This window comes from Pectinophora gossypiella, chromosome 8 (genome assembly GCF_024362695.1).
Source record: "Pectinophora gossypiella chromosome 8, ilPecGoss1.1, whole genome shotgun sequence".
Taxonomy (NCBI): domain Eukaryota; kingdom Metazoa; phylum Arthropoda; class Insecta; order Lepidoptera; family Gelechiidae; genus Pectinophora; species Pectinophora gossypiella.
The window spans coordinates 9,909,946-9,937,121 of NC_065411.1; the positions used below are offsets into that span (position 1 = coordinate 9,909,946).

Here is a 27,176-nt window from a genome sequence, read left to right on the forward strand (position 1 = left end):
ATTTTGTTAAAAGGATCGGAAAAATCTGAGATTGCGAATTCCTTTTCCTCCAAATACCAGTATTTGATCATATCTCTGTATTCGCGTAAGACATTGAATATATCCTTATAAGACATTTCGTCATAGTGATTGAGACGAATAAATAGATGAGTAAAGACATGCTTATCATTACTTGTGGAATAATAAGTGTTAAGTTCACGATCGATGTCTCGGATATTTGGTTCGCTTGTGGAGGAATTGATGATTTCTGTACAGTATGGGACAGATTCATCTAAGTCGATTGACGTTGGATAAGCTATCAGTTTACACTTAGCTTTAAGTAGAGATTGATTGTGTTCTTCAATGATTGTATTATAAGATACGTCTGGCTGACGGTTTATTTGTAAAAACTGTTCATAAGTTTCGGAAATAGAAGGACTCGGGTCATCGGACACGCGAGGTGATGAATTAGTAGAATTAGAATTAGAATTAGAAGGATTACGAGTTGAATCGGGATCTCCAAAATCATTTAGAGCGTTGACAGGGCAACGAGATAAAGCGTCTGCATTACATTTAAGTTTCCCTTGTTTATAAATTATTTCGTAGTCGTACTCCTCCAATTTTAGGCGCCACCTTATTAATCTAGAACCAGGGTCCTTGACATTAAAAAGCCATACAAGTGGCCTATGATCGGTGACGATTTTAAATTTTCGACCATATAAGTAAGGTCGGAAGGTCTTCACTCCGAAAAGGATAGCTAGAAGTTCTTTTTCTATTGTGGAGTAATTACCTTCGGCCTTATTGAGTGTTCGAGACGCATAGGCGATGGGTTTATCCTTACCTATGTCGCCTTGCGATAACACGGCTCCGACAGCGTAGTTGGAAGCGTCGGTAGTGAGAATAAATGGTTCGTTAAAATTCGGATATTGGAGGAGGGGCGCAGATGTTAGTTTATTTTTTAGAATATCGAAAGATTGTTGTTGGTCGTATGACCATTTAAATTCTGCGTCCTTTTTAAGAAGGGAAGTTAAGGGTTTGGTGATTTTGGAGAAGTTTTCGATAAATCGTCGGTAGTAACCAACGAGGCCAAGAAAAGATTTAATGTCTTTGGCATTCCTTGGAATAGGGAAGTCTGTGACTGCCTTGATTTTATCGGGATTAGGTGACACACCTTTATCCGTGATTATATGGCCTAGATAAGCGACCTCGCGACGTAAGAATTCGCATTTATCTGGCTGTAGTTTTAGATTAAATTGACGAAGTCGGTCGAACACGAGTTTTAGTTTTTGAATGTGTGAATCGAGATCATGAGAATAGATTATGCAGTCATCGAGATAAATATAACAATGTAAACCCTGGAGCCCTGTTAGAACAGTGTTCATCAATCTTTGAAATGTTGAAGGGGCATTTTTCAGCCCGAAGGGCATACGGGTGAATTCATAATGTCCTGAAGTGCCATTTGTGATGACGGTGAAGCCGGTTTTCTCAGCGTCTTCCTTTTTAAGTTTTATTTGATGGAAGCCGCTGACGAGATCAAGTGTCGTAAAATACTTGGAGTGACCTAATTGATCGAGGATGTCCGTTATTAACGGAAGTGGATAGATCTCGGTAACGGTTGCGTCATTAACAATGATCGGAATAGGTAGTGCAATTTAGGGTCAACGACCTCAAACATTATATTAGTGTGGATACGCCCGGCGGGATTGCGGGATTGCGGGATTTCGGATATTTTCTATCTATACTGGTATTATAAAAGAAAACAATTATTTTATAAGTATTATATTTTAAATGTTTATCATTTCTAAAGTGAAAAGTATGGAAGAAATAAAAAACATTGGTCCTTTAAATATTTTTTTATTATTGTAAAACGTGTAAGCATTCAGTTACGAATAAAAGTGTTCATACAATGTAGACAACAAGTTAAAATAATCATTTGTTAATTAACAACATAATCAGAGAAATACCATTAGAAAACATAGCATCACGCTTGTAACCCCGAAGGGGTAGGCAGAAGTATAGAATACCCACTCCTCGCCAGCTATGTTTGAGTCGCATATAGGGGGCGAGCCTATTGCCATTTATCGGGCACCAAATTATGAGCACATGATAATCATAATGAAATTTAACATTGTTGATTAATATTTAATTTAACCTTTGCATTAAATAAAAACAGTAATTATCGTAATTTATTTCAATTCGACAGAAAACGAACGAACGAACGATTGAATTAAAAAGTTTGTTTCCTTCAATCGTCATCTTCATTTTCACTATCAATTTCTTCAACATTTGAAATAGCATTTTCGTTTTCTGTGGAATTGAAATAAATTACGATAATCTTTTCCATATTTGCCAACTTTAATCTATTTCTTTTAACATTTAATATCCATTTATATGTCGAAAACGTCCGTTCAACTTCTACTGATGTCAGCGGGGCAAATTTCCAAATTAAAATATCGTCAGTTGCTGAACCGCTTGCGATTTGTTCTGAAAACGTCCTGATAATATCAATATCCGGATTGCGAGATATGACTGCTTCTAATTTATTTTGTATAGGTGAACTCATACTCCAATTTACTACTGACCTTACTTCATCAAATATTTGAAATGATTCGACTATGGATCTATCGCGTTTTTGTAAATTTGTCAACGCTATTTGTATTATTTTAAAATTTTCGTCGATGAAATTTAAATCATTTCGAATATTGTCTTTATTAATAATATTTTTCGCATTTTTTATTGAGACTGCTTCTGAACTTCTCAAACATGTCAAAATATGTTTAATTTCGTCAAAATATTTCACATAATAAGAGGCTGCTGCAAGCCAAGTGCCCCACCGTGTTATTATTGGTTGAGGTGGCAACGGTAAATTGGGATACATGTCTTTTAACAATTTTACTCTACTGGGAGACTTCAAAAAAATTTTCTTTCCGTTGGCAATCAGTGTGTCTACATCCGGATATTCAGAACGTATTTTTTCTGCTACCCGATGGAGAGCATGAGCTAAACAAGTGACATGCTTCATGTTCGGAAAATGTTGTTTTAAAACTCGCCCCGCTGTCAACATGTACGCAACACTGTCTGTACATAACAAAAGAACACTTTCCACTTTATCTTCATAGGAGTCACCCCACAGATTTTTCAAACAATCAATGACAAACTGAGAAATTGTTTTTCCATTAATATTTTCTAATACTTTACAAGCTATTAGGTAAACTTTTTTTGATGCTGTAGAGTTCAAAGGTTTGACCAAAAAGTGCACTACATATCTTCCTAAGAAATCAGTAGTTTCATCCAATGAAATCCATATTTTTTCGTCCACAATCTCGCTGTGTATTGTAGCAAGCTTCTTTGCATAAATTTCGTCCAAATATTTTTTTCTGAGTATTGATTCACTGGGCAGCTTTTTTCGATTAGAACAAGCGCAGCACATGTATTTTTGAAAAAAGTTTTTAAAAGATGGGTTTTCAACTTGTGCCCACGGAATATTACAGAGAATAAGGAACTCTATAAAATCAAATAAAAAATCATTTGGAGACATCGACGGTGTTCCCTTATGCACAACTCCCTCAACATGTCTCTTGATGGTGCTCTTTCGACATCCGATGTTAGTCTCACATTTCGTACAGTAAATTGTATGATTTGTGGACTCGTACATCAGTTCAGGATAGGATTCAATCCAGCGTTGAACAGTCTCTTCCTTTGCTCGCCAACTCATGTTGTCTGAGCTGAGTAATCTGAAAAGAAAAAAATCGTTTAGACTATTATGTAAACATGAAGTACATGTTTATAAAAAGTTAGTCCTGTTGTATAAATAGCCATATTGTATTTATAGTCAATACTAGATAACATTACCGTTCCCGCGATATTCCGAGACTTCCGAGGCACCATAAAGTTTGCATCGAACTGTTTGTACTTTTAAAAGTAAATTACGATGGCCTCTTAATTTTTCGTAGACTATAATATATATTTATCATTCAAAATATCTTTAAAAAAGCAACCTAACTATGAGCCAAATATTATTCAAATCCTATTAGCTTTTTTCTTTGTGGAGAGACCTTTAAGCATTTTAATATCCTAATCTTATTTAAAACTTTACAAGTCTTCATAGCTAAGTATTTTAAAAAAGGGCTCGGGATCAAACCTTGTTGCCTTTTATATTTTTAATACTCTTAAGTACTATTTTGAAACAATAGAGACAAATCAAGAGAACTTAAATATGATTCAAGTATAAAACCAATATCAACGAAGTAACATTGATAGACTAAAACTATTTCTAATTGTAATTTTCTAGGTTACAATCAAACAAAACCTTACACATTTAAATATGAATGTTAGTACTTACCGATTTTCACCCAAAAATGGTCCTTTTCATAAACAAATCCAATTCAGTCACGCAAAAATCAGAAGTCCGGTATACAAGAGCCAAATCATCACAAATGCAGAGGTTCGTCAGTCCATAAAACAAGCCAAGATGTCGTCAAGATAATCAAATAAGTAACTCGAACTCACAACGTATGCACTCAATGAACCGAAGAACAGGAGTGAACAAACACCGCCGTATCACCTCATCATCCCTTTTGCAAAAAAGAGACAGAAATATGGGATTTATTGTCTCTTTCTCCCATTTACACTTTATGTTAGTACTCTTATCAGTCGTTGCCTTTGTTAAGCAAAAACAATAATAAGTACAGAAGTTTCACTCTTTTATTGTTTAGCGCATGCCGCCGCCACTTGAAAGGCAAATGCCGCCAACAAAAAAAAAGTAGAACACTGCATTCATTTCAAATTGGCATCTTATCGCTAATCGTACAAGAGTGCAATTTGCGTGCCTTTGTATTCGTACAATACATTTTCTAAGAATTTTAGTTGAGTTTGAAATAAGGAAAAATATGGCGGTCAATTAAGTTAAGTCGCGTTAAATTGCATAATAATTTAATGTAATATAACATTTTTAAACCCTAATAATCTTTATTGTGACCAGCTCGTATCGAAATAGTAATCCCGCGCGGTTGGCATGTCCATGTTAAGATTTCGTCACGCAATCCCGCCAAATTGCACTACCTATTCCGATCACTGGTCATTAAGCTTACGATAGTCAATGACTATCCTCCACTTTTGTTTCCCTGACGCGTCCTTCTTTTTAGGGACTACCCAAACTGGAGCACTCCAAGGTGACATTGAAGGACGAATGATATTTTGTTCTAACATTGTTTTAATTTGGCCTTCAACTTCATCCTTATGGCATTCGGGAAAACGATAGGATTTTACATGGACAGGAGCAGAGTCCTTTGTATTGATTGAATGTTCCAGTGCACTAGTGAAAGATAATGGTTCTCCCTCCAGATGAAAGATATCTGTGTACTGAGAACAACATTCAAGTAGACATTTGGATTCCTCGTTATTAAGATGATTTGCTCGTATAAGATCGAGGACTTGTTGATTCCTATCGGAATGTAAAACGTGGACATTGTAAATGTCTTTAAAATCATCTTGAGATGATATTTGTGTTGAAGACTGCTTATCATATGGAGTGAGATTCACGCGGTAATCTCGAATGATGATCTCTGATTCAGTAGTATTTAGAACAGATAAGTTAACTCGACCATTGGGTTTGAGAAGAACGATACAATTTGCAATATATACGCCGTCCGAAATAAAATGGTCAAGGACTAAACTTTCTTTAAGATTTTCGTACTCCTTTAGATCATTAGAAATTGAGCATTCGATTATGGCTTCTGATCGCGGAGGAATGGCATATGTGGGCCGATTGAAGCGGATTGGTAGAGAATGACCTCGCATATACAAACAGTTGCGAGAATATCTAATATCGACATCTAAAGTTTTAAGAAAGTCGTTGCCTAATATGCCATCGTAATTTAATTGAACATTGTCACTAATAGCATGAAACTTGAAATCGAAAGTTATAGTGGAAGGATTTTCGGATGACGTAATGCAATTGAAATTGATTTGGAATGACCCTAAGGTTTCACAATATGAGTCATCATCGCTAAGTCCCTTTAATTTAATTTTTTCGTTGGATAGTGAAGGTTTATTCGTAAAGTTTGCTAGTTTAGCTATGCTGACGGTTGAACCGGTGTCGATTAAGAAACATAAAGGGTGTTCCGCATAATTTGTTTTTAATAATATATGCGGTAATGAAATTTTATGTGAAATTGTGTTTACTTTATATATAGTATTGTTTTCCGACGAAGTAGAGATAGAACTTACAGGACCTTCACTATTTTGAGGGTTTTCAGGATTTAGCAATGGATGACTATTTTGACTCAACGAAACAGTGTCTCTCGTAATATGAGAGGGTTGAGATTTAAGGGATGCAATATTTTTATTGCGACTCAACGAAACAGTGTCTCTCGTAATATGAGAGGGTTGAGATTTAAGGGATGCAATATTTTTATTGCGACTCAACGAAACAGTGTCTCTCGTAATATGAGAGGGTTGAGATTTAAGGGATGCAATATTTTTATTGCGACTCAACGAAACAGTGTCTCTCGTAATATGAGAGGGTTGAGATTTAAGGGATGCAATATTTTTATTGCGACTCAACGAAACAGTGTCTCTCGTAATATGAGAGGGTTGAGATTTAAGGGATGCAATATTTTTATTGCGACTCAACGATACAGAGTCTCTCGTATGAGAGGGTTGAGGTTTAAGGGATGCAATATTTTTATTGCGACTCAACGATACAGAGTCTCTCGTATGAGAGGGTTGAGGTTTAAGGGGTGCAATATTTTTATTGCGACTCAACGATACAGAGTCTCTCGTATGAGAGGGTTGAGATTTAAGGGGTGCAATATTTTTATTGCGACTCAACGATACAGAGTCTCTCGTATGAGAGGGTTGAGGTTTAAGGGGTGCAATATTTTTATTGCGACTCAACGATACAGAGTCTCTCGTATGAGAGGGTTGAGATAGAGATTTTGAATTAGATTGGCTCTTGGATACAGTGACTCTCTTTGGAGAGTTTTGAGCACAGGCTTTAGCATAACTTAAGGAAGCAGTGACACGAGAGGATTTAGAATTTACTTTTGTGTCTAAACGAGCAGAATTACGTCGACACGTGTCCGTAATTCTGTTTACTAGTTTAAATTATCGTTATCACATAGTTCGCACGGGCCATCCGAGTTGTTATACGACTCCGGCTCCGATTGCGCTTCGTCCGCAACATGATTTATAGGAGCCGTGGGATTGTTGTTTTGATAACTAGAATTTCGTTTGGAATTATTATGTTTTCGTTTAAAACATTCCGAAATATCATGGCCCGGGTATTTACAATATCTACAAATTATCTGTGATGTCGAATTTTGTTGCGATGATATAGAATTTTGAAAGTTGCGTTTTGGTTTGGAGATACCTTCCCAATGAGAATGAGCTTGCTTGTTACGATTAACCTTGTACACGAGGTTTTCAAGCTTCTCTTCTTCGAGAGCTATGTTAATGGCATCGTTCAATGACCTCGGTTCTCGGCATCGAACGATTGTGCTCAATCGTGGTGATAATCCTAAATTGAACGTAAACAAGGCAAGGTCTTCGGTCATAGCGAGTCGACCGACGAGCTCCTTTTTTAGGGAAGCTGAATTGTGTATCTCCGATTGCAAGGATGTTAAGCAGCTTTCGATACGCAAAGCGAATTGTGCAACAGTTTCGTTAAATTGTTGTTTACATGATTGAAGATCTAACAACAGATGATTATAATGCTTCCTTTCTCCAAAGTTTTGATTTAAGAATAACTTTAATTCGTCAAATGTTTCAAACACTTTGTTAGAACATGCTACCTGTGCTTTGCCTTCTAATTTAGCTATAATATATTTTAATAATATTATTTTCTGGCAAGGTGAAGCCAGATCAAGAGCATTTTGACAATTTGTCAGAAATGCGGTTAGGGTTTCTCGATCACCCTTATATGGATTAATGAAATTACAGAGAACCTGAAGAGGACAAGGTTCAGATATGAGAATTTCAGGAACCTTCTTCGAAGCTGAAGGAGTTGATGGAGGTTTGCTTTCCGCCATTATAAGAGGTAAGTAATTACGTAAGTATGTAAATAGGATTTAGGTAAGTAGGGTTAGATTATTATTTTAGGTAATATAATAGGAGATATTTAGGAATCGACTAAGTGATACAAAATTTAGAATGTTAAGATTAATTAAAAGAGAGTGGCGAAGCAATTACAGTGAATCAAATATTTTACTCACATTAACACCAGCGCGAACACCACGTTGTAAATCTTCATTTCCAGCGAAATCAGGATACGTGCAGGAAAGCGGCAGCGAGGTGACGGCGGCGGCAGCGCAGCGGCAGGAAAAATATATGACGGCGATCGACTGGCAGGCTTACTCTGACAGTCTTGTTGTTGGCCCCAGGATGCAGTCTCGGTGGTCCACCAGCAGGCTTCTCGAAGTAAGGCTTACTGTCGTGGTTAGACCTCCAGATAGACGGCGAGTACAGCGAGCTGATGCGGGGAAGGTAGACTGTCGCCGTTTAACCGTACTTATTAATTCGACGGTGAGTTAGAAGATTTTGAAGAGTTTGACGAAGTGACGAAAATAACTTGAGAACTTGGAAGTCACTCCGGAGTCGGGTTGGTGACGACGAGCGGACAGGAATAGCGTGTTAGTTTATAAGTTTGTATTTTCACAGACACATCACCAATGTTCCACACAATTTTTATGAGATTCGTTTACGCGAACGCGTTATGGAATACCAGGAATCGACGAAGAAACGGTAAAAATTCACTGGTATCCCACTTCTGACACCACTATTACGGGGTGGGTCAGGTGATGCTTTTTAAAAAACAATTTTATTTACGCTAAAAAGATTTATTTAAAGAAAATGTATTAGAATTATACAAAACGTAGTTGCTATCCGAATTCCAAACCCGAACTAACGATTTCCCATTGAAATGAAACTTGATGGTTCCGGAGTCCTATTGCATTGACGTCAATGCAATAGGAATTAAGTATGCAGTTTTTATTTTATATGATTACCCTGTAATTTAATATATAACAGTACCCATTGGCCGAAGGCCAGGGGGTTAAGAAGGCCACATCGAAACAATTCATCTAAAAATGCATTGCTATTTGACTTTTGTATTTGTTTGCATTGTACACTTACGTTTATATTGCTTTTTTAGATGAATTATTTCAATGTAGCCTTTTAGCCCCCCAGAACACACAGGTTACGATTTATCCCCCCCCTCCATTTACTTAATCTCTTAAATTACATACACAAACTCACGTCAGTAGGTAATAGGGTAGGTAAAGCCACAAATAATCAAAGAGAACTTGCAGCCTCTACTGTCTTAAGATGGAAATAAACCTCATGGTGTCAAGGGATCAGGCTATTGCCTTATTGTACCCATCTCCCTAACATTATCCCGTTTTTCACAGGTCCGCTTACCTTACTTAAAGATTTGACAGGTCCGGTTTTTTACAGAAGGAAAATCAGCCCTATACAGGTTAGGTCACATACTTCCGAAAATACATTTCTCGCATTGTGGGTTTCCTCACGATGTTTTCCTTCACCGCTGAGCACGTGATAACGATTTATGATCCAAACATTAATTCGAAAACAAATTTATTTATTTAAAAGGTACACACAACAGGTAACAATCATGGCATGTTTACTCAGTTGAGCTCTTAAGACTCCAAGATAGTAATGTTTTAACACCGATTTCGCAGGTTATTCCAGGCTTTCGCTGTTGGTATTAAAAAGGAAGAGGTGAAGCGTTACATTTCATGAAAGTGCCATCAGTATTAAGGAACACGCTTTTCAATAAAATGCCTGTAGATACACTCTAAGCTGAAGACATTCTGTTCTGATAGAATTTATCAAGGGAACAGATGCTGGCAGGGAATTCCACGCTTTAGCAGTTCGCATAATTAATGAGGAAACGAATCGCTTCGTGCTTAAGTATTCGTGGGATAGCCAATTATGGTAATTACCTAGACTTATCATATAAGTAAAGTAATACTCGAATTCTATAAAAGGTCTTCATTCAAATAAGTTAAAAAATAACGACCTCCGTGGTCCAGTAGTAGAGTGTTCTGCTCACGGTCCGGAGGCCCCGGATTCGAATCCCGGTGGGAACATATCACAAAAATCATTTTGTGATCCCTAGTTTAGTAAGGACATTATAGGCTGATCACCTGATTGTCCAAAAGTAAGATGACCCGTGCTTTGGAAGGCACGTTAAGCCGTTGGTCCCAGTTATTACTTACTGATGTAAGTATGTAGTCATTACATGAGTCATGTCAGAGGTCTTTGGCTTAAAAATAACTCTGACACGAGGGTCGCTGAGGTTGGTATAACACTTCACAACCCACACGATAGAAGAAGAAGCTATAAAATTGTTTGTGTTTTATCGAGGTATTTTGTTAAGTATATGAAAAAAACGAGGTAAATTCTCCAACATTATGCCAGAATGAGGCCAAGTGACACTTTAAAATATCATCGACGCTACAGTAACGAGGATATCGATCATGGCGGCTCAGTACAATAATAATTTATCTTCCGGCACATCCCGGAGAGCTCTCAGTTGAGTACCACATAAAGCCAAGTACCAGCCACTTTAATATGAAATTCCAGTAAGTATAACGCTGTAAAGTATTATCTCAATTAAATGAGGAAGGTTATCTGAACACAGACGCTTAATGCGATCTTTAAGTCGTACAATCGGCAACGCAAGTTGCTCAACGGGTTAAAACCAAATTACGTTAGGTTGAAACTTCTTGAGATATTTTCGCTGACTGTATTGTTCTTGAGGAAGTTATTTTTTATGAAGATACTAATAAACATTTGAAGGATATCAGTATGGAATTTCTAAGTGTACTAGTAACGACAACTTTTAAGGATACATTGACAACCTGTTTATAAAATGCGATACAGGAAATTTTAAGTATGTAAACTTGCATTCAAACGTTCACAAAAGGTAATTACTTATAATTATGAAACGGACATGATAACTTCCTCACTCTTACCAAAAAAATCTACGCAATGTTTGCTAAATGGAAGAAAATATCATTTGAATGCAAAGTTAAAGTAAAGCATCAATGCAGACAGATCAATACCTATTTTAAAATCGTGTCGGGACATTTGAAATAACCAGACTGTAATTTCCTATTCTAAAAATAGATCATTCAAAGTGAAATAGATACGTTGGCGAAAACAGTGGAAATCAATTAAACAATAATATATCCTGAGGTTGTACTATTTCAAGTTTCTAACTTTCATATTAAATAAGGGTACATCACTGATAGAACTGTCTGGTGTATCACTTTTCACTGCGAACCAATTTTAGTCGTCAGGTGACATTTTTACGGTAGTTTTCGTCCTACGTTTTAAGGGTGTCGGAACCCTCGCTACATAATTTGCGGCGACAGCAACAGCGACGGCAACAGACGGCGTAAGTGTGGCCACACCATTTGGTGATCGAAATATTTTTTGTTTGTCATAAATAAACTAAGCTAAATGAGCTCTACACCTTTTTGCCACTACTTAAAGGTCTAGAGAACATATAAACAATAAAAATATTATAAACTCTTCCTATTTTATTCAGGTTTACTCTGGGTCTGAAGCTTTTGACAACTATACCTATTTAAATGATCTTTTTTTTAATACTTATTGTTAGAAACTACGTATAAAAAAGTTTTGTAAAGGATTATTTTCGTTTATTTGTAACATAAAATACAGAAACTTAGTACATACCTTTGTATGGGAATGTATATTTATTTAATCAATAATTTAAAGAAAATACCTTTTGTGGCACAAATAAAATGGAGCCTCAGAATTAATGATGATGAGAAAGAGACTGCCTTATTTGTTTCGTTTCATTTCTCTTTTTACATTGAATTCGCTGTGCGTACGCCATCTAGGTAACGGATAGGATTTAGACTAGGTTCCCTACATCCTTAATGCCGTACTTTCCAGGCTTACTTTCTACGTTTTTGAGGAATTAAAAACAATATAGATGGCGCTGTAATGATTTTCCTTGGTTTAACCTTCTAATTTCGTGGATAACAGACATACGCATCTTTTATCTTCATTTTTTGGGTATATAATATATGATGACCCTTGTTATTATGTCTAGGAATCAATCTTCTACTCATTATTATTCTGATCAAAATAAAGAGAATAAATATAGGTAGCAACATAATTGTATACCATATCTAATCCAAATATCAAGCAATAATTATTTTTATATAATGTGCTTCTGCCATTACATTATACATATTTTTGAATAATTATGTACTTACCCGAGTAATGAGAAAATAGGCAATTGTCACGTTTAATTTGTATAGCGTCATCTACATATTTTTTGGGGAACGTAGCCTGGAGAGACCCTCATTTAAAAAAAAAGTTATAAAAATACGAAAATTTATACCGCCACACAGTAGACAGCCACTCACAAGATTAATCCTCTCATTAATTTCATAACTGTAAGCAATATTACAGTCATAGCGATATTTATGTAATTTTAAGTACTTACACAGAGAGCAGCAGTACCTGTCAGTACTATTCAGAGGCGGAGGACAGGAGTCCTAGTACGGCTTTGTACTACTCTGTGCGCCATCCCACTCGCGTCAGACAGAGTACTGCGGGGCGGAAGGCAAGAAGGAAACCACTACCCTATTTTTCCCTAAAAAAGTAGCACGGAAAATGCTGCACCGACAAGAGCGTGGCTCTTAAATTGATGATGATGACACAGAGAGCAGTGGAGGCAAATCCATAAACAGCAGTAGGGAATCAGGAGTCGTCAGTTCATAACCACAATATTACTTACCTCTTTGAATTTGAATTATACCCTTAATGTACTTCCTTACTTACCTCACATTTGAATAATGATATTTACAATCCGTCAGCTTCTCGATAACACTAATCTCTCCCTTGTAACGTGAGGAATACAATACGTTCCAAACAAATCACCTGAGAACTTGTTTATAGAGGTACCTACCAATGCCGCCTAAGGCACGGAGGGGAACAGTGAAAAATGACTGAATTTTACTTTCCGCACCCCTGCTAGCAATATGTTTTAAAAGATCCCCACATGCTTCAGGGGTGAAATATATTGTTGCATCCTGGTACAAATGAGATTGGTACAGTTTGTTGTTCAATTCAATTCAATTCAAATTCAAAAATATCTTTATTCAGTAGGTAACATAGTTACACTTTGAATCGTCAATTTTTACATAACGAACGTCTCATCCGCCTAAAACTACTGCAGCTTCTCACAACCTGTATAGCCGGGGAAAAGAAGCTGCAAGAAAAACCTCGGCACAGGGCCCTAGACGTTCTTTTAAAAAAAATAAAAATAAACATAAAATATTGATATACAATTGAGTAATTTAGCTGCCTAATATCAGTTCTCAGACAGTTAATCCCATGCATTCATATCTTCTAAATAATCACTAACTTTATAATAACCTTTTTTGTAAAGTTTTTGTTTAACTACTGTCTTAAAGCAGTTGAAAGGCAAATTCTGAATGTCAATGGGAATCTTATTGTAAAAACGTATACATTGCCCCTTAAAAGATTTAGTAATCTTATGTAATCGACTGACTTGTAAAGCAAGTTTATTTTTATTCCGGGTATTAACAATGTGCCGATCGCTATTTTTTGCAAATAATCCTATATGTTTTTTTACATATATTAAGTTTTCAAAGATATATTGTGATGCCAAAGTTAAAATATTAATTTCTTTAAATTTATTTCTAAGTGACATCTTGGGTCCCAATTTGTAAATCGCCCGAATGGCCCGCTTTTGCAGAACAAAAATGCTGTTCACATCTGCAGCATGACCCCACAGCAAGATGCCGTACGACATTAGACTGTGGAAGTAGGCAAAATAAACTAATCGCGCGGTTTCTACATCGGTTATTAAACGAATTTTTTTGACCGCGAATGCTGCTGAGCTGAGCCTTTTGGACAACTTATCAATATGAGGACTCCATTGCAACTTAGCGTCCAAAGTAATTCCCAAAAATACAGCAGTATCCGTGAGGTCCAATTCCTTATTTTTTACAATAATAGAATCGAGCGGCCTACTAACATTCGATAACGTAAAATAAACATATTTTGTTTTATTTTCATTAAGTAGCAGGTTGTTTACAGTAAACCAATCCACTACCTCTGAAATGGCGTTGTTTACATCGTCAAAGGAATCTTGTCGTCTCTTTACTTTATGTCAATGACGTACCATAACTCGTCGTTGAAGAAAAAAAAACTACTTATGTCAAGATATTTTTATTACACTTAACATACTTTAACATAGATAAGTATATCGTCTGAATCATGTAGGACAATCACCTGCCTCTAGAAATAGGACCTTGTGAACTAAACTAAAATTATAAAGCTTAATATTTATAAGGGCTTCTAGAACCACAGAGGAAAATAAATAATATTCGTAATTATGGTGAGTATGTTTAGCCGGTTGGTGGTTTTTAGACACTTTTTATATAAGAATAACTACTTGGCCGGACAAATGGGAAGCGCTGAGGGCCCTCACCTCGATAGATAGATATATATTTATATATAACTATTTGACCGGACAAATGGGACGTAAGTCCACTTACGGCAAATCTACAAAAAGTCACGTCAAAATAAAAAAATTGTAAGACATTTTAAGTTTTTTACGCTGATTTCCAATGTGTTTATTCTCATACAAAATAATACTCGTACTTACTCTACTAACTATTTTGTTCACATCATACATATTGGACACAGGATTAACTCGTATTATGAACTGAAATTACATATAAAACGCACATTGAATTTACCAACGTATTGATTGAATGGTAAGTACCTATTCCATTGTTTCTTTCTATTAAGTATAATATTTGTACCACAAGCTTTGCGTGTATAAGTAAATGCAGACTTATGAAGTTTTTTTAACAAGAAATTGATTTCTTTGTTCGCTTCCCTTACGCGGGTTCGTGATTGAAAAGGCTTCACTAACAAAATTCTAAGAAGGGGAACTGAAGAAAAATGAAATACCATTTTCTAATGCAATTACTCGACTTGATGGATTTAGGAAAGCGAAAATAAAAAATGGAAGAGGATTGTCTTATTTTTTATTAACAGTATTGTTGTTACTACCAAGAAAATATTTATAAAGGGTTTTTTATTGAATAATGCTAAACAGAAACTGTTCTTATACTGCTACTTACAAAGTTAAAAGAATATGCTCCATTTCGAGTCTCTAACAATATTTTTAAAATAGGGTAGTTTCCAACTTATCAAATCAGTTACTTTTTACTAAACGTCATAACACGACATTACTGTGGATTTTGTATAAAAAAACAACCTTTGACGTCATAGAAAAACGTGAAAAAATGTCGCACTTATTATTACATTTTTCTTCATTAAAATTCATGAATAAGTTAAATATAAAAAGAAAACATTTTTTGACACATTTAGATCTGTCATTATTTAGTAAACCGAATTTCATAATTTATCTTTGACCTAGGAAACCACCCAGATAATAAGAAATCACGAATATTTATATGTACTTAAGTTACATGTATTGCAGTAGTAAAAGAAACTCAAACTTTGTCAATATGTTTATGGATCTCCTCGTAAAAGACATGTTCAATACACAAATCGAAAAGCATGCAAACAATAGTTATTATATTCTGTTCCAATTGAAAATTGTTTGTAACAAAAGAAATTTACTTCATCATCTCTTCCCTATAAAATGGTGTCGATACACTATGTGCGATTAGCTCTACGTGTTCTTTTTTGTGTTCATTATATGGAAAACACTCTTAACACTCGTACTCCTAAATAAAAGAAAAAATGACATTATGATTTATTCCTTTATCGCTGGTAAAATTATATGTTTATTCGAAGTTCAAAGTACGACAATAAAAGTAAATAAAATGAAAAATAGAAACATCTGTTAAACGATATATTTTTTAAATTCGACAATCGTTCATTGAAATCCAATCATTCATCAGCCAGCAATATTATAAGTACCGTAATATTTATTTTGGTTCATTATTTAATATGATCGGTAATCGATTATGTAAAGCCATACTTGTTGTTTCCGAATTCCATGCATAATTGAGACTATGATTTTCGGCAAAGCAATGATAGAATGGATTATAATAACGTATTATAAACGTTCAATCACACGAGTATAATGATTCATCGTCCAAGGTTTCCACGTGGCTAATAGCACGTGCTCAATAACACCAACTCAATACTTCGGGTTGGAGGTGTGGAGGGCCGTGAACTATCATTCTGTCTTGTCATTAATCATCACATTCACTTGAGAACCAAAGCTCCACCCTGTTGGTCCCATTAGGCTACGAAAAAATAGAAACATTTTTCTAACTATTCACTTGTAGCAGCTCAATACTAGAAGGTGATAAGCAACTATTTAAAAAAGTAACAATTATGCTAGAGGAAATAACATTGTTTGTAGAGATATGTTCCTTGTGTACGGTTAAAATATTATACCTACTCCATTATCTAAAACTTTTTTCATGTTTTACAAATCATTTTGGGACATCACAGCTCTGTAAAAGCGGGTGAGTATTATTTGTCTATCACACCTCTAGCGTTGTGCTTGTGCCACAACAAAAACTAATACACTATTGTCTACCTTACAGCAGTAACAGCTATTACGACATTCCTTCTACTTTTCCTATTTAACTTAACAGTCCTATAACTGAACTTATGTTTCTCGTGAAAATTGATGCTATTATCCACTCCAACAACTTTTTTCGGCGGTCCCTTTAATTTCCGTTTAACTTTAATCCATCGGTCGTTCTTCCAATCATACCTCTTACCCATTTCTAAAAGAATATCTTCGAATTTAGGCCAATTGGTCATTGGGATATTTAACGATTCGTTATTTTTGAATGATACCCGAACTGGAGTAATCTGGATAGAATTTTCCATTTTTAAACTCGTTGGAAGCTCGTTAGTAATGTTTTTACTAAATAGAAATGTTTGCTTCGGTCTATTGTTACTCGTCGAGTCCTTCGTGCCCTTCGTGTGTTCTAGTATATTTTGTACATATTCTTGACGTATTTTTTCGATATCATCCCCTTTAATCTGTTCGTCTGGGTAATCCTCATAAAACGCGTCTATCTCGTGCTCGATCTTTTCTGTGGAGGAAATTGAATGTCTAAGAAAAGATTCCTTTATTGTTACACGAAAAATACATGAGTCTCCATTTTTATGTAGCATAAAACACAAATATAAAGATTTCCTTTTGTTTGAAAGTGGAAGCTTGAAATATCCGGCTCAATTTATTTTTTATGAATAAATAATTTAAGTAGGTATTAAATTTATATCTTCTGAAATCCGTAATATCTTTTTTTTTTCATTTTCCTCTTACATATTAAGGTCGAAGTTAACAGGTTTGTTCAAAATACTTGTTTAGTTATATGTAAAAAAATAGAGGTTTGGATTTAACGAATAAAAATATTTGTTTTAAAAATAATTATTATTTACAATCTGTCAAATTTTCTGAATCTGAAGTTCATCTTGAATTTGAAGAAAATTCTCACCTGCCATTCTTTTGAATACATCAATATCGTGATAGAAGTTTTCCCTGTCCCTCTTCTTCCACCGGCCATCTCCGCGACCTGAAAATTAATGAAAAAGTATCCTCGTAGCAAAAGAGAAAATACGAAACATTTGAATTTACAAAGGTCGGAATACATTAAGGGATATTGCATTTCTATTTTGATTGTGTAATTCAAAAAATATACAGATTTTAGCTTATTTTGATTCATTGTTAAAACAACGTGCGGCGTTACAAAATTTCCTTAACTAGTCTCGTATATTTTCACTAACTTATTAACATAACGAATTATTTAATTAACTATTAGTTTGGTAAACTAGTATTGACCCATTATCAGTATTCCTTATTCTCATTACCTGGGATTTACTGTCTAGTATTTTTTTAGGCAGCCAAATTATAAACTAAACTGTATAACAATATTTTATGTCTTATTCTTAAACTCATTTCCCCAGCTGTACAGGTTGTAAGAAGCTGCAGAAGTTTTAGGCGGATGAGACATTCCTTACGTAAAAAATGATGATTCAAAGTGTAATTATATTACCTATTGAAACTCTTTCTTTTATCTTCATCTATTCAGCATTATAGAACAAATTCAAAATTAGATAGCATTTAAAAAAAAACACTTACCTATACAAAACGTGAGAACAATAAGGCAGGAGGTGTAGTGAAATAAAATCTTGCCCATTATCTGAAACAAAGAAATAATGTTTTTATATTGAATACTTTTTTAGAATCATGTTTTTCTGACGGTTCCACATTCTACAAAGGAATGTGGACTGTGGTGCGGATTAAGTGTCAAATGTGGATCCCATAGTAACCAAAATAAAGAAGTCACAAATTGGCTTGAAGGACTAGCATTAAGGTCGCAAAATGTTTCGAGATCCATTTACCCTAGTCAAATGTCTCTTCAACTGGTAAGTTTATTCTTGAAACTTTTTACGTGTATGAAAAAGAATTGATAAATATTTCTTTATCATACATGTTGTTAAAAGTTGCATTTTCTTATTAAACAGAAATGGGCCGTAACGTATCGACTGTGGATGCATAAGTAATATAATTATATGTAAATAATAAATATTAAGGGTACTACAAAACATATTACTTTTATACATTTGTGTGTAGGCCAGTTCCGCAATAAACATTCGCTCGCGAACAAGTGTTTCTTTGTGCCCCGTAATTAAATCTAATAAGACCTAAATACCTACCAATAAGCCATGTTTCATAAAAATACAGTAGGTAGTAATGATAAATAAAAAATATAAGAAGCAAAGAAATCCAATCGGCAATTTTCGTGACGTACGACCTCTATGATAATCAAACCAGAGTGATCTCGAATTCGATTTTTAAACTTGTTACTCGCCTTCAAAAAAGGAGGCAGTTCTATTTTCCACTGTACTCAATGCTCATTTATCAATAATGACAATAATACAAGTTTATATCAATACTCTAGGTGTGCCTTGATATGGCTGAGATATTGCTTGTGTTTTCATCGAAACCTTAAATTTAAAGCCAAAAAAATCTAAAGGCCGACCAAAATTCTTCCGGATCATATCCGGTATAAAATCACTATGACAGAACTGATACGTAAGGTCGATTATTGTTTTAGAAATTTATAAAATTCTAATAACGTGTTCAGATAAAATCGGCACGTAATGTCCGGGATATTTTTAGCTTTAGGTGTCATTAAAAGCCTATTACGACGCCCCATATCAATATTAAAAAGGGCTATTTCAATGACGTTTATAAATTGGACATTAATCGTTGTCAGAAAGTTTTTATCTATAATATTTTGAATAGAAGAATTATTTGGGTCATGATGATTAATTTGATTAGGATTAGGCCTAGAGCCGGGAGAGCGGTCAGTCATTATTATGACGTGTTCCTCTGTTATTCGTAGAGTATATTAGGAATGTAAAATCGTTGTCAAATAGTGTTCCAAAGGCCTACATAACCAAACACCGCCAATACACATTGACACAGAATTATTGAAAACATAGGAACAGCTTTACAACTGAATTAATTAACAACTAAATACGCATAATTATAAACTATTCATAATTTCAAATGTATGAATTTGTGAATAACTATTCTGTGTTATTACACTACAGGTATTATAATTAATACTACGCTGCTTGTAGCTAAGCGTAGGTCGTATGCTTCAAGAACTTATCTTAATAACAATAACATTATTTCCTTTTGGTGGTTGCCTGGAAGAAATTGCTCTAGAGCAATAAAGCCGCCCAAATTGTACTGTATTCATGTGTTAATGTCTGATTGTTTAAATGTAGTTCTGTGCAATAAAGTATATTTGATTTGATTTGATTATTCAGGCAATACAAAACAGAATATTAATAATATTTTATTATAAAAGTTTAGGCTTAACAAAAAGTATTATTTGTCGAGTAACTAGAAACATTAACTTCGTCATATACATTTAGAAGCTTCTGAGTCTTATCTCTCACAGTGATGTGTCCCCGGGAATAAGTGCGCACTGGTCCGCGGGTATGCTCCATACCCCCTCCGGTTGTTTGGGGGGAGGCCTGTGCTAAGCAGTGGGACGCATACAGACTGTTTATGTTTCAAGAACACAATCACTATTACCAGGAAAACAAGTGATTTATGGCTTCACTTATTAAAAAGTAATAGGTAAGTATATTATCATACTCGTGTTTTCCCTATGAAAGACATCGTTTAATGATGTGTAAGATAAGCAAACAATTGAACAGAGAACGAAGGCAAACACAGCTTATAAAAAGCCGGCAGTATGTTTTATGTGACACAAAATACATTTCAATTGAAATGAATCGACATGGTCTTCCTGTTACAATATCTCTACATTATCGTTACTTCCGAGAGGAAAAACGAAAATTTGGAATTAGGTACTTAAAGCACTTAAATAGAAAAATATTTTTTCCAATGTTGAAAATCCGGAAATGTCGTCAATGATTACCTACTATGGATTTTCGTCGTAACCATCACGAACTAGTTTGTAATAATATTATTATTAATATTATTTAATTCATGTTTACAATTGATTTACTACCCATGTCAAGATTTCCCTGCGATGATTTTAGTGAAAATGTTGTTTAAAGAAAACGAATTTTGAAAACGACATTTGAAATATTGAAGGTGGTTTTCGAAACTCACCACCCATTATGATAGTACCTATCTTTTTTAAAAAAAATGACAATACGTTATTTGACTTCAAGAGGGAATGTTTTAAAAACTTTTATTAAATTTTGCAATTGCAAATTTATTCCGCTTTTTTCTGACACCGGTGTCAGGCCAGTTAAAATTAGATTTAGAAATTGTTCCCGACTGGCAAAGTTGAACGGTGTGGAGACTTTTTAATTTGTTTGAGTTTTTGCGGGTCCATTCCAAAATTAAAATGTATCTTTTCTCAGCTTTTTTGTCATTGACCCGCGACGGAGTTTCGGGGAACTTGAAACCTTTTAGATTGGGATGCTTATTAGTCAGTGGATGTCATGAAAGCTGAGAAAAGAAATGAAGTACTTACGATTATGCTACTATATAAATTTAAAAGGCAAAAGGGGTTTAAGAAAATAAAGTAAACATTTTTAACGCGCCGGTTTAAACTGCATGTGACCGAGCTAACTTTTCATTAGCCTAGTTCTCCGCCTAATTGGAAGGTTAGATAGCAGAGTCGCTTCTGAAAAAGCTAGTGCTTGACAATTTGTTCCGGTTAAGTATTGAGTCCTGAAATAAAACGACACAAAATCTAAAGTAAAGAGAGGTGAGAGGAGGTTAGAAAAGATTTTCTAAGAAATTCAAGAAAATCCCACCTTACACTGAAGTCTGAAGTTTATCGGCTATGAAAAAGTAAAACAGTTATAAAACTGACTTGGGAGGCATTTCAGTGTTTAGTTGTTTCATTTTACTTCCTTTAGATTGGTTTTAATTTAGGAAGAATTTTAAATAAGACAAAATCAAACGTAATTTTTTTTTTTTCATTTATTTTTAGAATATAAATAAGTACTTAATAAGCCAGGCCCGGGTGAGAGCCTTCAGCGCTCCCCATTTGTCCGGCCAAGTAGTTAATGCCATCTGCGGCAAATCTACAATAAGTCACGTCAAAAAAAAAGAAAAATAAGCCAGGTATTCCTGCAATTTAACATTTGACATTTAACGCTCTCTCGCGCAAGATAGGTAATTACTTCTCACAAACCATTAAAACGCGCACCTACCGCGATGCACGTATATTTAGCTTTGCTTTGTAAAAAAAATGTACATGTCGTTGTGTCCACTGCAACGCACTGAGAGGTTATGCCTGAACTGACGTCTGCTACTTTTCCACTGGAGTACACGAATAGGATACATAACTACGTACAACTGCAACATGACCTACGCGTCGCTCGCTTCCGCCCGTCCCACCTGAAATGAAGCCCGTGTTCGTGATTGCTGTAATACGTGTGTAGTCTCACCGTGGGCCTTGCCACGCTATACATAGAGGTGCGTGGGTCTTCGTGTACTCCAATGGAAACGTAGACCCACGTTGTCAAACAAATTAATACACGGAGCTAAAATGCGCCGCGTGGCCATGCACAGCATGCGCCGCGGTGGGCCCGCGCCTTTATGGTCGCGCCGGCGACACTGTACGGAAATAAACAGTCGTAGTCGTTTCCGTAAATTATTTTTTTTTAATTATTTGTACGCCTGCATGCAGCAAACATATCATCACAACACTGTTATGTAAATTATTTACCACCTTTTGGTATGTTTATGTGTTCTCGCAAATAAGTTGATTTCATTTGAATACACCTATTTGCAAAACTCAAAAGCTAGACAAAGAAATAGTTCTCTAATACCTCACTATAATTATTATAATATTTTAATGGTATAATATAAATAAACATGGGACTTAGACATATGGCGAGTGGGTGCTATACTATTCACCTCTGCCCTTCGAGGATTTAGACATGATGATGACTATGTCATATTAAAAAAGACACAATTGGTCTATTGATTTTACTACATGTCTAGGAAGATAATTATCTGAACGGGTTCTATCTTTTTTATTTCGCGCCAAGTCCAGTTAAAAGGAATTGTCAAGGCTAACATTATATTGGTACTTTATTAAGGACCAAATAAATTCCGTAGAGTATTATGTATGTCTCAGCACTTATTCATGGTCAGTAGACCGTTCCATCTAATTCATCATCATTAGTCTAGGTTTTTAGTCCCTGTGCGAGTGTTTCTTGGATAATATTTTCCTAGTGGTAGTTGATATATATCTATTAATAATTGTTACCATGATTTTGAGTAACGCGTGAGAGCCCTAAGCGCTCCCGCTTTAGGTATTAGACTATCATTTGTAAAGCCAAATAGTTAATGCCATTTTCAGCAAATGTTCTATAAATGAAGATATTAAATAATGATGTTGAGGATCTGAATATTGCATTTTACAGCATTGTACCTAGAATGTATCGAACATAATGACTTTTGAAAAGAATCCAAAGTTGATTTGTTATCCTGTTTCTAAACTAAATTTAAAAAAAAATAACTAAATGATTTTGTGAATATTCCCTTGTCAAACCGTGTTCCGTTGGCAAACCTATTAAATAAATACAGAGTTGTTAAATATTACAAATATTTAATATTAATATATATATATTGAATATAACTTATTTTATGGGAATGTTTGGCATTGGATAGAGATAGATGGAAAATCTCGCACCGATGAGAGCGTGGCTTTATAAGCACGTACAATACTTACAGACCTACATAGATACAAGCCCGTAATGCCTAATAATAATAGAATAAGATAAAAATATGCGGGCAGCGCAGAACCGATCGTTGTGGAGATCTTTGGGGGAGGCCTATGCCCAGCAGTGTGCGTCTTACGGCTGTTGATGATGATGATTTTATTTGCGTTAACAAGAGTATACATTTGGAACTAGTAGCTGGAGTTTCCTTTTAAGTATACAATGCCTGTACCAGGAGACTCTGCTCCTTCATAGCAGAGTTTATACAAATAAAAGAAAGAAAAAAAGACACTATGTATAACTAGCCTAATGGGGTGGGCAGAGCCACAAGTATTTAGAAAACAATTTGTAGTCACTATCGACGCGAACTTCTAACGTGGGCATGATGAACCTTATTGTGATTGAACATATCTCGTTGGTCTAACAGAAAGCTCGAAAAAACCCGTTAAGCTCGTTGGTTCGATTCCCGGTGGGGACATATCAGTTTTATTATTAAGTACCTTATATTATATAGGCCAGTACTCGTAAGACGTTTCCATGGTGATTATATACGTACGGAATGTAACTAAATAGTAAATTTAAGCTGTTAAAAATTTGTACGTATTTTGTAAATAAAGAAAATAATAGTCGGTTTAGTTTTCTTACTGACTTCCTCAAGTATATCAATTAACTATTATTGTCAATAAATTTTTACTTCCCTCTAATCAAAATAATGCTAATACAAAACTCAAGCCAAACATGTGTGTAACAAACACAATATTATTATTCTCTACATAGCATTTCCATAGCCTCTTAATGAAAGATAACCCCCGTTACAACTTTGGCGTTAATTATAAGCTAATGAACAAACTTTATTTACCTGTCCCCATAAACGTCGCACTTATCTTAAATACAACTCACGCACAAACAAATGCTTTGTTTTCTCTTTGCCAACAACTCACGGAACTTGGTATTTTCAAAAACTTAGTTCTCGATTGCGATTGCAAAGGCGTGAGGACACGAGCACCCTCGACGTACCCTCGTGGCAAACTGAGTTGGATCAGTCGTCGACTGAATACCTCTGCCTTTGTAACCTCGACTCCTAGACTATTTCATTTTGTACTCAGTACATTGCCTGTTTTAGCGCCAAGATATTTTTACTTTTTTATACCACAATAGTGGATTCTAATTTCAAATATTAAAATTTCATAATAGATACCTTTCTTTTTAAATGATTACATTTATTTAAAATAAGCGAAGAAAATAAGTAAATAAATTGAAATAGGAATTGACATTTGATTTTCGAATGTTCATTTTTTAATTTCAGAGATCCGAGATGCTCTGTTTTTCAACAATTAATTACTTTTTTAGCTCGCCGCGCCGCCATTGAAAATAGAACCGGCCAGAAATGTTCATCGATTTTATTATTTTGTCGCTCAGACGCTGCTTTCGCAGTGAAAGTAGGGTAGAGCTTTTCACACCGGCTCACGCTACGTTTTCCTTGCTTAAAGTTGTATTGCATGTCTGTGGGTAACCCAGGCCTTTCAATCAGGTGCATCGGCCTCCACCACTGCATAGACACTGAGCTATTGAAGAATTAATTAACTCGTTCGCCGCAAATAACTTTAGCTTCCATTATAAACGGGCTTTGTGGCTTGTTTTATATGTGTTGGTGCTTTGGCTCACCAAAGTGGTTTTATTTTATTAAGTCAGTTGGTATATGAGAAGGAAAATAGTAGAACATAAATGTATATAATGTTACGATAAGCTTTAACGGCGGATTTTGATTTATCTGATCTGTACCTATGTTATTTTATAAGGTGTGGATACTTCTTGCAATGGATGTACCTCTGACTACCCCAATTGGGACATAGTCGTGAGCTTGTCGTGTTGTTGTTGCTAATAAGTAGTTTTTATTTACCATAAAGTAAAAAAGTAGATACTGACTTATCAAAATATTTAATATATAGAATTTATTGACTAGACTATTGCTATTAGTTAACTGCTTCTTTCTTTTTTAACGGCCTCCGTGGTCCAGTAGTTGAGCGTTGTGCTCACAATCCGGAGGTCCCGGGTTCGAATCCCGGTGGGGATAAATCACAAAAATCACTTTGTGAACCCTAGTTTGGTTAGGACATTACAGGCTGATCACCTGATTGTCCAAAAGTAAGATAATCCGTACTTCGGATGGCACGTTAAGCCGTTGGTCCCGGTTATTACTTACTGATGCAAGTCGTTACATGAGTCAGTAGTAACCCTGACAGCAGGGTTGACGGGGTTGGTAATTCACCATAGTAAACAGTGATTGTACAAAACAATCTAAAGATACAATCCTTGTTATAGAAATCATAAGAAATGTAATAATTAGGTATCAGTTGTAATAAGAATTAAAATATTCCTTTATTTAACTACAATGGCATCCATTAAAACATAATGTATTCATTTTGGGACAATGACACAAACTTTTATAATACACCGTAATTAGTTGTCGATGAACTTCCACAAACTCTTTGTTTCAACGCATGATTAGTTCCATTATGTCACAATTTAAGTTGACTGTACATTTCATGAATATTCATAGCGTTATTAACATTTTAATAAGGTACAAATGATACTTTACAACAATGGTGTTAAAAATAATAAAATAAAATTAATATTCTAATTCATTTCAAGTTATACCTAACAAAAATATAAAAATGTTTTTTCAGGTTTAAAACGGAATGGGATCCCCCACTCGTAAAAACGTAGCACTTTTACAAAAAACATGTTTTAAAAACATCCAAGCGTATTGTTCACGCCGAAATTTACGTTAATCTCTGCTTTTTCGGTATTTACATCGGCGATTGTTCATTTATTAGGGGCTGGGAGCGAAATGTGATCATGGCGCGTTTGTCCTTACAAAAATGTCCATTATGGTAACCCTCCTCAAATCGTATCTGAGCCCAGGCTTTGTCTCTGACGATATTTTTTTCAAGCCCTTTTCAGGGGCAACGACTTCTGTTTGTGCCTTTTTGTAAAGCCCCACACGGAAATATGGCAAGATTTGTATACTCGGCACGAGATAACACCTGTTTCCTGGGGGCTTTCTGACGACTTTTTCCGAGGGAAAAATTAAGAATATGTCCTTTTGTAAACGCTTTTGTGGCGTTTTTATCGCTGGCAAGTATAATACCATTTTAAAGAGTTCTGTATTTTTTGTGTGTTTTAAAATGAGCATAAACCATTTCGGCCACGAGCCACTTTCAAATTATAAACAGGCTTTCCTCATTTCTAAAATGCCACCATCCTATTCGCCCGATATAACACCGATTACGAACCGTCAATTTTCGCCTAACATTTTAGCCCAAACAAGGTTACTCTAATTAACAGTGTACTGACCTGCCTTTTTCCATTAGCCAGTAAAGCCTGCATGTTCCCAACAAAATACCGGCAGCTATCGATCGTACCGTCGAGTGCCTCTGAATAGGGCCTGTAATTTAAACAATATGAATGCGAAAATTTTGTCGCGCTAGCATCATTTGATAGGGATAGCAGGAAATATTGTCCGATAGCGTCCCGAAGCTATTTTCGTAAATCGTTAATCAGTCGCCCGCCCGGAAACCTGATAAGGCAGACCTTTCGCCAATTAAGTTAATGGTGATTCTTTTTCGCCATGGTCGAGGTAGGGATGGCCAAGAATCGATGTTTCAGGAAGCGGACTTTCAGAATCGATTGATAAGATCGTTTCATTCAATTGTCAATTTTCGTTCTGCAGTAAATACATTATAAAATTATTTTTAAATTTTCGACCCGCAAGCAGTTCTAAAAATAGTTTTAAAGCTTTAAAATCGACGTTAAATTAAGTTTAAAAGCCAACGTCCACCAGACTTCAGATAGATAAGTAGACAAGAATTTTAATAAACGGAATCCTTATCGTGGACGTGATCTATATAACCACTATAATG

General features: G+C 35.2%; 2 protein-coding genes across 3 annotated transcripts in view; both read right to left on the minus strand.

The window, feature by feature from the left end:
- Positions 1 to 24,260, minus strand: part of LOC126368747 (uncharacterized) — a 161,607-nt gene extending 137,347 nt beyond the window's left edge. Inside the window, exons 1-4 of one of the 2 annotated variants that reach the window (XM_050012888.1) lie at positions 24,113 to 24,260; positions 18,158 to 18,218; positions 17,514 to 17,591; positions 15,118 to 17,108 (exon numbers count right to left, since the gene is read on the minus strand). In XM_050012888.1, the coding sequence (XP_049868845.1) occupies positions 16,597 to 17,108; positions 17,514 to 17,591; positions 18,158 to 18,215 (648 nt within the window). In that variant the 5' untranslated portion in view covers positions 18,216 to 18,218; positions 24,113 to 24,260 and the 3' untranslated portion in view covers positions 15,118 to 16,596. Of the gene's footprint in view, positions 1 to 15,117; positions 17,109 to 17,513; positions 17,592 to 18,157; positions 18,219 to 24,112 lie in introns of those variants that run through there. The other variant, XM_050012891.1, reaches the window with a different exon arrangement.
- Positions 2,009 to 5,063, minus strand: LOC126368714 (uncharacterized). Its single transcript, XM_050012846.1, has 2 exons — positions 4,322 to 5,063; positions 2,009 to 3,713 (listed from the first exon to the last, which is right to left on the minus strand). The coding sequence occupies exon 2, from the start codon at positions 3,692 to 3,694 to the stop codon at positions 2,225 to 2,227; it is 1,470 nt and encodes a 489-aa protein (XP_049868803.1). The 5' UTR covers positions 3,695 to 3,713; positions 4,322 to 5,063; the 3' UTR covers positions 2,009 to 2,224.
- Positions 24,261 to 27,176: the final 2,916 nt, after the last annotated feature.